Source organism: Nansenia antarctica (genome assembly GCF_963989245.1).
Source record: "Nansenia antarctica genome assembly, chromosome: 2".
In the NCBI taxonomy this organism is placed as follows: domain Eukaryota; kingdom Metazoa; phylum Chordata; class Actinopteri; order Argentiniformes; family Microstomatidae; genus Nansenia; species Nansenia antarctica.
In genome coordinates this window covers 58,423,968-58,435,766 of record NC_137675.1, presented here as the reverse complement: position 1 = coordinate 58,435,766, position 11,799 = coordinate 58,423,968, and the positions used below count along the sequence as shown (strand labels likewise).

General features: G+C 45.4%; 1 protein-coding gene across 1 annotated transcript; it reads left to right on the top strand.

Annotated features, from left to right (window-relative positions):
• Positions 1 to 5,937: 5,937 nt before the first annotated feature.
• LOC308150323 (N-acetylglucosamine-6-sulfatase-like) lies at positions 5,938 to 9,132 on the top strand (the record flags this gene model as incomplete). Its single annotated transcript, XM_080523168.1, has 6 exons — positions 5,938 to 5,968; positions 7,761 to 7,864; positions 7,984 to 8,085; positions 8,261 to 8,371; positions 8,497 to 8,604; positions 8,806 to 9,132. 6 exons carry the CDS (start codon positions 5,938 to 5,940, stop codon positions 8,956 to 8,958), a joined length of 609 nt encoding a protein of 202 aa, XP_080379294.1. The 3' UTR covers positions 8,959 to 9,132.
• Between the last annotated feature and the right edge of the window lie 2,667 nt (positions 9,133 to 11,799).

The following is an 11,799-nucleotide window of genomic DNA, read 5'->3' as shown; positions in this document are numbered from 1 at the left end:
GATTTTAAAAAAACATGTATTTGTCTTGATGAATAAAAAAAGAAATGAGAAATTAAAACTTGGAATGTTGTATGTTTTGTATTTCCTGTTTCGTACCAACTATGGATTCTCTTATGAGAGCCAGCAGCAGGCCTACCTCTCTGGGGGCGGCTGTGGCGCAAGAGGTAGAGTCGGCGTCTAATGATGGCAAGGTTGGCTGATCGGCGGTTCGAGCCCCGGCTGGCCACATGTCGAAGTGTCCTTGGGCAAGACACTGAACCCCAAATTGCTCCCAATGAGCGGGCCGGCACCTTGCATGGTAGCTTGGCCGCCATTGGTGTGTGACTGACTGTGTGTGTGAATGGGTGAATGAGAGGCCATTGTAAAGCACTTTGGATAAAGGCATAGCTATATAAGTGCAGTCCATTTACCATTTACCTCTCACATGCTGGATGATGCTGTTGACGCCTAGCATCAGAGCGCATGTTATACGTTTAAGGAGATGCGAAACATAACGTGTAATAAACGTTTAATAATATAAGCGTGTCATATCATGGCCTCTTGATGGGGAGTGACTCATTTGGCCATTAAGTGGAGTTCTTCCATGATCACTAGGAGTCAAGTACCTCACATTCCCTCACTCTTGGCATTGCTTGCTGAGTCTAACATTGACATCTGAAAGAACTTAAACGTATTCTAACTTATTCTATTTACTCCTTTCAAAGCCGATCTAAAAATAATCAAAATAAGAGACTGAAGACCTCCATCTCTACAGGTTACACCTTAACTGCTCCTCCTGAGACATCTACTACCCCCCAGCACTGCGTCTCCTGAGACACCCGCTTTCCCCCATTGCTGTGTCCCCTATGACTTCTACTGCCCCCCTTGTACTGTCTCTGTTCTCCAGTGTCTATGTATATATATATATATATATATAATATATATATACATATATATATATATATATATATTACAAGTTTTCCTTCTATGACTGAGACTGCCAATGGCCCCTGGCCTATGCTAGATTACTCTTCCTGATACGACTGGTGGATTGATGATTCACTTGCTTAGTCAAATGTATTGATTGTAAGTCGCTTTGGAATAAGGCGTCTGCTAAATGCCAAAAATGTAAATGTAAATGTCAACAACACCATTTCAGTAATCTGCACTATGAAAATGACAAATCATAAAACAAGGAAAGACATTTCTGATGAAACCTGTTGATATCCAAACATTAACTTGCAATTATTTGTTAAACACAGAATTGTCACATTAATTTACAGCTAGTAATGTTATTACTTAGAAATTATACTCTGATAGCAACATAAGCTTTTTTGACGTCTTGCGTGCTATTTTACAAGTAAGCAATATACAAAAACAAGGCTTTCAGGAGCAAATACAAAATGTATATTGTACTAGATTTCTATTTTGATATAAAAATGTTCAAGGAGAATTCATGCATCTTAAAGATAGAACATGCGGTGCTACAGTCTACATATTTCATTTTCCAGAACATCAAAACTATCTTCTATTAGAAACAATTTTAGATCAAACACAGGTTATATTCATAAAGCATTTATTACAATGCTAAATATGCATGTGCAAAAAACATTGCTTGTTGACTGCTATTTGTCAAGACATTATAAGACACACAAAAGTCAGTGGTGTTTTCTACTTCCTGTCTATTCTCTTTGAGAATGCTTTATGAATACAGTATCCAAATATTTTACAATGCTTTTGTTTCACAGCAGTCAACATCATAAAAATAAAAATACCTCTGTCAAGTATCAATGGAGTTGTCTTAAATATATTTCTGAGACTTCAACGATGTTTACAGCATAATGCTCCAAAGTGTGAACTCCCATTGTAATTTCAGCAATGAAACACACACAAGCACAGACGGAAAACTGAAGGAGTAAGGAGATAGAGGGAACTGTAAAGAGCAAATGGATGACAGAGGGCTAGTACTGCGAAAGAGCATGTACCCTTTTGGTCTTTATCCGCGCTGGAGCATCCCGGGGGTGTCGAGACGGAGGGTCAGTGAGAAAAACATCAACATCATCAGGCACTTCTTCAAGAAAGTTGGAGGGAACAAGACCCTTGTGTCCATTGAGCTCGCCCTGAGGGATCACAGAAAGACAGTGAGACTCATCCTTGCCCAATAAACCCATCTGATGTTGGACTCAGTAACACATTTAGGACAGGGTCTGGTGAAAAGGTCCTCAAGTAGGGCAACTTTCCAGATTAGAAAAGTGCAGCGTGTAAGCTTTCAAATGATGTGTCATACATTGAAATAGTTGAAGAAGAAATGAATTTATTTATTTGAATGTTGGTACACCTCAAACGAAATACCGGAGAAACAGCTAGCAGCTAAAAAGGAACATCACTATGAACTAACTGCATGTTTTAGCACATCACAACATGCTGCTAAAAACACATAACTACACATAATTAGATCACACAGTCCTTGCTTTTGAACACGTCTTAAAACATAAGTTTGTTTACAAGCCATTTATCACTTACCCAGTAGCCTACGGCAGACGATACAGTGAATCCGATTCACAATTTATTATAAACCTATAATCTGTAATCCTAAAACTGTTGTTTGTTATATTGAGTCGTAAAATAATAAGTATTTAGTGATCCTAAAAATGTCGTTTGTTATATCAACTTCAACTTTCGTAATATGGAGAAGAAGAAAAAAACACATAAAAAAGAAGTCACATTTACAAGTTTCTTGACATCATCAAGTGTAAATAGGACAGATCACATACTTACATAATAAAACCCATCTTCATCGATTTCACCAAAAACGGTTATGACGTCACCCGCACAGAATGTCAATTCAGCCTGTTGGAAAGAAAGAGGTTAGAGTTACTGTATGTTTACCCTTCTTCTCCGCATCACACAAGCTATAATGTGTTCTGTACAAGACCCAAAACGTACATTCTTAGACTGTAGGGTTTCATTAGTGTGAAATGCTGTGCTTCCTACTCCAACCAATGATATGCATGTACATGTGTTAACGCAGTTTTGGCAGGCTGTCGCAAATACTGTAATGCATCAAATGTTGGATCCTTGAAGACAGGATTGCAACACTACGGGCATCATATTCCTACAGGGCTATCTAAAACACACCGACCAAATGCAATGCACTGTAAGGAGACCGAACCCGAGGAAAGATGCCAGCTCAGGCAATGCGTGAGGGGTTGTGTTCATGTACACTACAGAAGGGAGACACCATCTGAACCCCACCTCCACTACACACTCCAACCACAGGGAGAGAAATTAAAAAACACACAGAGAATGTACAGGTACGCTCCTCTCACTCACCTCCTCATTCAGCCTGTCTCCCCCATACTGTGTCTGACGCAGTGCCAATAGAAAGGTGAGAGTGAGTGAAAGCAGGGGGGGGGGGGGCAAAGGGCCATAGGTACAGCAGGAGAATAATACGTATAGTGACCAGCTAATGACATGTTATTGTAAAGACGGGGAGTCAATCTGGCTGGTATATTGGGCAAAATATTATCCTCAGGCTATTCTATTTCAAGAAGCAGGCAAGTCTACAAGTACTGGAGCAGAGCAGGACTAGGCTTCCACCTAACTCAATAACCGCAGTGACGCTCTCCAACAGTGTCGGTCCTCCTGAGGTATCATACAGAGAGTGTTGTGTAGCATAGATTTTAATGCATGAGCTGTCACATCATCTTCTCCTGTTCATAATGTCTGCCACGTTCAGTCATGTTATGTTCAGTATTGGTAGGTGTTGATTCACATGCATCCACATATTACTTCATCATATCATCTGGAAAAAGGAGAGTAAAGGAAGGATGAAAGGCGAGAGAGAGAGCAGTACCTCCACATCCACGTTAGGGGAGCTCTCCCTAGGATCGTAGTCATAGAGGGCCACCATCCTGCGCGTGGACACTGGGTGCTGACGCCCACTCCTCCTGTTCCTCTCTAGAGAGAGACAGAGAGAGAGAGAGAGAGAGAGAGAGAGAGAGAGAGAGAGAGAGAGAGAGAGAGAGAGAGAGAGAGAGAGAGGGAGACTGTGAGAAAGAGAGTGAGAGAGAAAGATACTGACTTTGAAAGAAAAGGTGTGTAGAGTATGTGTAGTTGTGAACAGGGTTGTTCACTTTTATCCAAATATTCAGTAGGTACATGTCGTACACAGTTTGGCTGATGATCTGGCATGAATATCCAACTACTTCCAAAGGATGAATGGATGATTGTATTCCAAAGATGACATATCAATGGTTAAACAGTGAAACTAGCCATTACTCCCAATTGCTGATACTCATGTCAGGACTAAAGAGAGGTTCATCAGGAGAAGCAAAGCGTGAAGATGATGAAGGAAAAAGGCAAAAGTGCATCTTTAGAGAACACAGATCTCGCTTGGATTTCCTGGACCTGCGGTTTATTGAGCGACCATCTTTGAAGCGGTCGCAGTTCACTTCAGAGGAAAGCAGAGAGAAAGGAAAAAGAAAGAGAGAAGAGAGTGTAGAGACAGAGAAATGAGAGTACCATCGGCAATAGAGTAGAGATAGCAAGCCAGAGAGGAGGAGGAGGAGGAGGAGGAGAAGGAGAAGGAGAAGGAGAAGGAGAAGGAGAAGGAGAAGGAGAAGGAGAAGGAGAAGGAGAAGAAGAAGAAGAAGAAGGAGAAGAAGAAGAAGAAGAAGAAGAACAACAACAACAACAACAACAACAACTACAACAACAACAACTACAACAACAACAACAAATCAGCGGCAAGTAGAGATAGAAAGTTGTAGGGGAAAAGAGAGGGTGAAAATAAAATGAAAGAACAGGTGGTGCTGTACCTAATTTCTCTACAGGTGTGTTAAGAGGGAGGAAGCCCTGTTTGAGCAGCTGGTCCATCATCTCGTCATCCTCCGTCTGGATCTCTGACACCATGTTACAGGGGATGAGCCCCGGCCGCTCACGGATCTCTGCCCCGTAGAAGCCATCCGTGTCCTTATCCCCATAGACCTGAGGAACACACAGGAGAGAGAGCGACAGACAGACAGACAGAGAGAGAGAGAGAGAGAGAGAGAGAGAGAGAGAGAGAGAGAGAGAGAGAGAGAGAGAAAAAGAGAAAGAGAGAGACATGATTCTCGTTGGTTAATATAGTTATAGCAGCTTCAGAGTGTATGCGCACCGGAGTGACCACTGGGCCAGTGAGACTTCAATGCTGCCTCATGACTACAATGCTGTGAGTTATCCAACTGTAGTGCTGTGTGGCTCAGACAGCAGCCTCCCACCTTGATGATCTGGCCCTCTTTGAAAGGCAGCTCTTCGTCAGCCGCGTCCGGGTTTGGGGACATGGAGAGGGGGTCATAGTCAAACAGAGTCACAAATATACGCCCCAGGTCCTCCGGCTCCGACTCCTCGTAGTACTCCGGGGAGCGGCGCTCTCGCCCGTTCCTGTGGCCGCGCCCGCCGTACCCATCTGAAACACAGGAGAGGGCACTGCTGCTACTCCCAGCCCTGACAGCCTCCAGCACAGACTGTGAAGGGCAGAGGGACCAGAAGATGTCACTTTGTAAGAGCTGACAGGGGAGAGGGCGAGGAAACACATGTGTGAGAAAAAGAGCCTTGGAGGTTTTAAAATGCCACTCTAAGTAAATGAAAACTGTCAATCTCCCTCTATCAGAGACTGGAACATTTGGAGTCGGGGGTAAGCAAGAGACTGCTTTTACAAAGCTCTTCCGTGCTAACTGATTGACAGTAGCATAGAGTGGCTCTTTTTTTCACACATCTAGACTCTGAATGCTGGCACGATACTCACAGTTGCACACCGACACATTTAGACAGAGGTAGGAAAGACATTTCAAGCAAAGCCATGGGATGCAAGGGGAACTAAATGACCATGCAAATTGAAAGAATGGGGGGGGGGATATATTGTTCATTGCTGTTTTACTGTACAGAACCTGTTTTATCTGACAGAGCCTAATAGGCATGCATCTGTTCTGCTCTTCTAAATCAGAAGGTATGCTTTTATATCAATACAGGAGGGGTCAGAATCATGCTTCGTTCATATTTCGAATACAATCGATTGGGAAAAACAATCCTGAAAGAAATGAGAACACCAAAACATTCCTAAAAGAAATGATACCATCAAATGCCGTAGCAGATTCCTGAATCTGGGCATATCAGGGACAGTGAGGGGAAAGGAATGATATCGATAAAACCATGCATTTCATGGTTGAACCAAATGTTTCTATAGTAGAATACAGGAGGCACTCTGGTACTTATTTGTTGTTGTCATAGTAGGCTACTATGATGAGGTTCTGTTTATTCGATAACATCCAAAACAACCATGGATGAATACAGAGGTATATACACTTGAAATCAATCCCATTTAACATATATATATGATATAATAAACATTTTCTTTTGATGACGTTTTATGGTAAAATTCGAACATTGGAGTGCAATGGAGTGACACCAACAAGGCAAGAGTGCACTTACTCATCCAACGCTTTCCCTTCCCACTGCACTGTAAACAACCAGTCATGCAAAATCAACAGAGTAGGAGGAGGGACGCTATTGTCCCTGGGAGCAGGAGGAGGAGGAGTAGGAAGGGTGAAAGGGGGGTGGGGGAGATGGGTGGGAGAGGGTGAGTGTAAAGGAGGGTCTGGGATTGAGGCTACATACAGGGAGGGGACACTCATTCTCCAGCTACAGAAAATATTGCCATCTTGTCTTCCCCGTCAGCTTAGTCTAAAGTCACACTCAAAAGGTGCCCTGAATGGAGCAGAAAGACCACCCTCTGATAATGTATATCAAATCAGTTTTCCACACACTACTGTATGTGTATATACGTCTATCTTTTCTGTCATTTTATCAAGGGTTATTTTCTTCTAGAGAGAAGCTGTACCACATACCATATTGTTGCTCGGAGGCCATAGACCGCCATATCCTGCGTGGAGCTACACTGCCATAGTAAACATCCTCCTTCACAGGTTCCCCTCACTCCCCTCACTGTTACTGTCCATGGTGATCTCTACAGAAGACACCAATCACAGGGTTATTGTCCGGGCTTGCCCCCACACTCTACCCAATGCCCCCACCCCACCCTGCCCCCGCCTGGACATGCTGGATGGGAAAGGATCAGGGGACTGGGGGGTGGGGGGGTGGTGGTGGGGGTGGGGGTGGGGGGAAGGGGGGTTGGTTAGGACGTAACAGATTTAACTCTGGAGTTATTCAATGTCAAACAGCAATGCTTACACTATTTGAGACAGGTAAAAGCACCTCAGCCCTCTAGATATTAACGTTACCCTATAGACAGTATCCATAAGCATACACCTCTGAGACACCTCTGTTATAAGCACCTGGTAGTTTACCCCCCCCCCCCCCCCCCCCCCCCCGCTGCAAATGCACATTTAGCGAGCCAAGTCAGAGACACATTGAGGTATGAGGATGAGAACTACAGGTGTAGGAGCTTCTATGATTGTTTAAGGTCATGTGTCTATGGGGAAGATGTTCAGCTCAGCTCACATGGGTAGAGAAACACATAGTACAGATAAATACAACAGCAGTGTCCCTGAGGGAAGGAACCAGGCCCCCCTCACAGTCAGTGGATGACCTGGTCGAGGCGCTGGTGAAGAAACTAGAAGAAACTGGTCTCCACACGGTTCTGTCTGTCTGACCCTGGTGTTGTTCATGCTCAGCGTTAACCCTACTTCGGGCTGGTGATTAGTGGAACCAATGGGTGTTTCCATCTTTGTTGTTGTGTACAGTGCTGTAACGATCGTTTTTTTTGTTGGGTGTTTTCTCAGGTCAGTTTTCTCTGCCCATTGATAAGAGGCAGCTATATGAGTTTGACATCAGGATCCCCCTCCTGGTCCGTGGGCCAGGCATCAAACCCAAACAGACGCTGCCGGTGAGCTCCCACCTATGCATCCGTCCCTCCAGTCTTCCGTACATTCCTTTTTGTTTATCCATATTTTTAAGTATCCATTCATCCGTATACACCTATGTGATGTGTGTGTGTTCTTTCAGGCTTCAGTGTTGAATATTGACCTGGCTCCTACCCTGCTGAACATCTCAGGCTTCAATCTCTCCCACGTCAACATGGACGGACAGTCCTTCCTTGCTCAGATGGTAAGAGGACCAAACAGAACACTCTGCTTAGTTTACTTTTAGTTTATTTATTTGCATATGTGCAGTTATGGAAAAAGGGGGGGGGAAAACAGACCAAAAGGGCTTGTTGTAAATTTGACTTACAGTATTTGTACCCTCTAAAATGACACACACTCATTCTCTTTTTTCCCTACAGGCCCCTTCATTGCGTAATGGCACGGTACGGCCATACTTCCTGGTGGAGTACACAGGAGAAGGACACCCCGCCCCAGACCCTGAATGCCCAAAACTGGGCCCCGGCCTGTCTGTGAGTTACTTACATTACCCCCCTATTATCTTCACCCCACTGTTACAGTATTATCCACCTCAGTCTCTGGTTTATCTCACTAAGTAAGACATGACTCACCCCTGTCTGTCTCTCTCTCCCTCCAGCAATGTTTCCCTGACTGTGTGTGTGAGGATGCCTATAACAACACCTACGCCTGCGTCAGGACTCTTGTTGAGCACAACCTACAATACTGCCAGTTTGCTGATAGTGAGGTGTGTGTGTGTGTGTGTGTGTGTGTGTGTGTGTGTGTGTTTGTGTATTTTCAGGCCTATGTGTGAGTGTTGCTTTTATTCCTATACCTCAGATTAGTACTTTAAGAACCCAGGAAGACTACCACCACCATACACGTTGTGTGTGTGTCTCTCACTCTCAATTCCCTGTCCTCTCTCTCTCTCTCTCTCTCTCTTTCTCAGTCATTCGTGGAGGTGTACAACCTGACCTCGGACCCCCACCAGATGGAGAACATTGTGAAAAAGGTTGACCCTGCCCTCCTGCAGACCACGAATCAACGGCTGATCAAGCTGCAGTCATGTGAAGGCGACAGCTGCCGCAACACCAAAAAATAACCAATCCACCAACAGGATGGGCGGGACCCCAGCTCTGTACCCGACACTTGAGGGGGTAGAAGTGGCCCTTCACCAGTTATTGTTTCATCCCCCTCCCTAATAATGATAAAGGTTAGGATATTCTACTGTGAGCATTCCTGTTGTCATCTGAGGAGAGATGTTAGGGTTTGGGTATCTGAATTATGCTGACTCATGTCATAGTTGGGGCCAGGAATTGTTCCTGGTCAGGGCACATGTTCAGGGCAAACTCCTTACTCACCTTACTCATAGTATGTGGATGGGCTCCACTCTGCCTGCTCTCAGCCTATCCTGGTACTATGAGATCATTTTATAGGCAGACATGCAGTTGCACTGTATAGACTCCATATTGTTATTATTTTCTTTCCATATTATGAGTACAGGGTCTGGAATACAATCAGAACCTTTGACCCACTAGAGACATTTAAAAGTGTCATAACCTTACAGAGGAAGGGGTTAACATTGCATGTACTCAATCAGTTTTGACCGTACAGTACGTAACCCAAAGATAACTTGTTGAGGATGAAGTTGCCCCAATGTTTATTTAAGGCCAAGTTTTCTTACCCTACAATGGATAAGGTTTGATTTTGGGGAAGGAAAGGTTATCCTAGATGTATACACAAGGGCAACTGCAATTTGTAGCAGGTTTACCAGTGTTCTCCCATAGCCTTTCTGCCTTAGAAGGTGAATGCATCCTACATTCTGTTTTTTAGCACTTTTACAGGGAACGAATGATGAAAGAATTGAAAACTGAACAAGTCCCTTGCTTGTCTTGTATTACTGTGAACCCATACAGGACTTAGTAGTTGTCCTTTATTTGTTATTTTTGTGTGCAAAGTGTCTGAGAGAAGGCAGAGTCTGCCATCATTTTCCTTTGTCTTGATTTTATATCACTCTGTTCAAATCATTTTACAATCTTAGTATTCATGAAATGCAATTGCCATGAGGCCTTCAATTCAAGAGGGAAATTGTCCAGGATGTTGATTGGACACATTTGTTTGTGTGTGACATTTTCAAACAGCTGTTTCTTTTTACTGAATATTGCCTTATGGAAAGGAAGATATTGTCGATATATGGGGACTTTTTAACGTATCAAGGGACTTTTTCAGATTCTAACCTTAAATACGAATGAAGACATGATTAAATCCATGTGCCTTGTCTTTTTGCACTGACGCAGCTTATTCCTTTGTTCAATGTGAATGTGGCTGCATTGTGAGAAATCAATAAATCAAATGTATTTTGACTGCATTCTTGGTACATTATATAACACCAACACATGATTATTTATTAGGCAACATAACAGGAGAAATGTCAAGCCAACATGAGAGACAGGAGCACTGCATTTATACAGGATGTGTCTGTGTCTCAGAAGTCAATATGCAAGTTGTATTCATCATACAGTCAATTAATGCAGATGAACACATTTCAGACCAGTATATTCCATTTGTAAACCTCTATTCAACAATGGTAACTGGGTGGTGATTGTAACTGTGAGTAGAGTTCTAATTACATTGACACACTTGGGGCTATCCTGAAAATAGTCGGCTGGACCTATGTTAAAGGGGGACATCCAGGTTTTGTACCCAGTTCTATATCGTGGAGCTCCGCCCCATAGGGGAGCTCTGCTCCTATTGGTTTACCCCGCTACCTAAAGTAGCCAATGACAGAATTTTTCGATGCCTGCGCCCGCCCTGGGGTGCTATATAAAGGGCCGTCCTTCGCTCCTCATTCTCCCAAAAAGTTCAGCACGGGTTTACATCTGAGACTGCAAGAAGGACGACTACAAGAGACTGGAGAACCCGCCAGACTTTTCCCTTCAGCGATGGATCGTCCGCCGCCGACCACGAAGTAGTTCCTCCGGGACGCCTGCCGCTGCGATTTCCTAGCAGCGGAGGACAAGCACGACTTCTGCCACGTCTGCCTCGGCCCCCAACATGCCGAGGCGGCGTTGGTCGCCTCCCCCAGCTGCCTCCCCTTCCACCTCCTTTCCGTCGCGGAAAGGCGGAAGAGGATGGCCTGGTTCAAGGAGAGCATTCCCCTGGCGGACGCTATCTCCGATGATGCGTCCGGACAGGCCCCAGAGCGGCGTTCTTGGCAGGCACCTCCCCAAGTAGGGATGGTCCCGCCCGCTCAGCCGGCCCTGACATCACGCCGCCCTCACCCAGCTGAGTGGTCGGTGCCGGTGTCAGGGTCAGAAAGCTCTGATGAGAGCGAGCGGCAGGTAGAGGCTCACGAGCTCCCCGCCCTCGCCCCCCCATCACTCCACCACGACTTCCAGGGCCTCCTGGAAGCTGCGGCAGGCGTGTTGGCAATTCCCTGTCCCGCCTCCCCTTCCCCAACGGAGTCCTTCTGGGAGAAGGACCTGTTTTACGGGAAAAGGGCGAAGCGACAGGACCAACCTCCTAACGCTGTCCTCCCGGGCTTAGATAAGTTCGTGGAGGACAAGTGGGGAGAACCACTCACAGGCAGGGCGCCAGTGAAGGCGTTCCTGCCCTTTACCAGAGTGGAGGGGCTCGCGGAGGGGATGACCGACGGCTCCCCGCCGCTCGAACCAGCGCTGGCCGCCTACTTGGTACCGGGGTCCAGCGCCTGGTCGGTGCCTAAAAAACCTATGCTGCCCAACCAGCGTGACAGGTTTAACGCCACCCTGGTAGACAAGAGCTACGCTCTCGGTGCGCAGGCGGCGGCGGCGGCGAATAACATCGCCGTGTTTAACGCCGCCATTGCGAAAATCACCACAGACCGACCCAACGGTCTGTCTGCAGCGGAGGCGGAGCTTCTGAGCAAGCTCAGTGCCGCGACGATGTACCTGGCCCAGGGCGT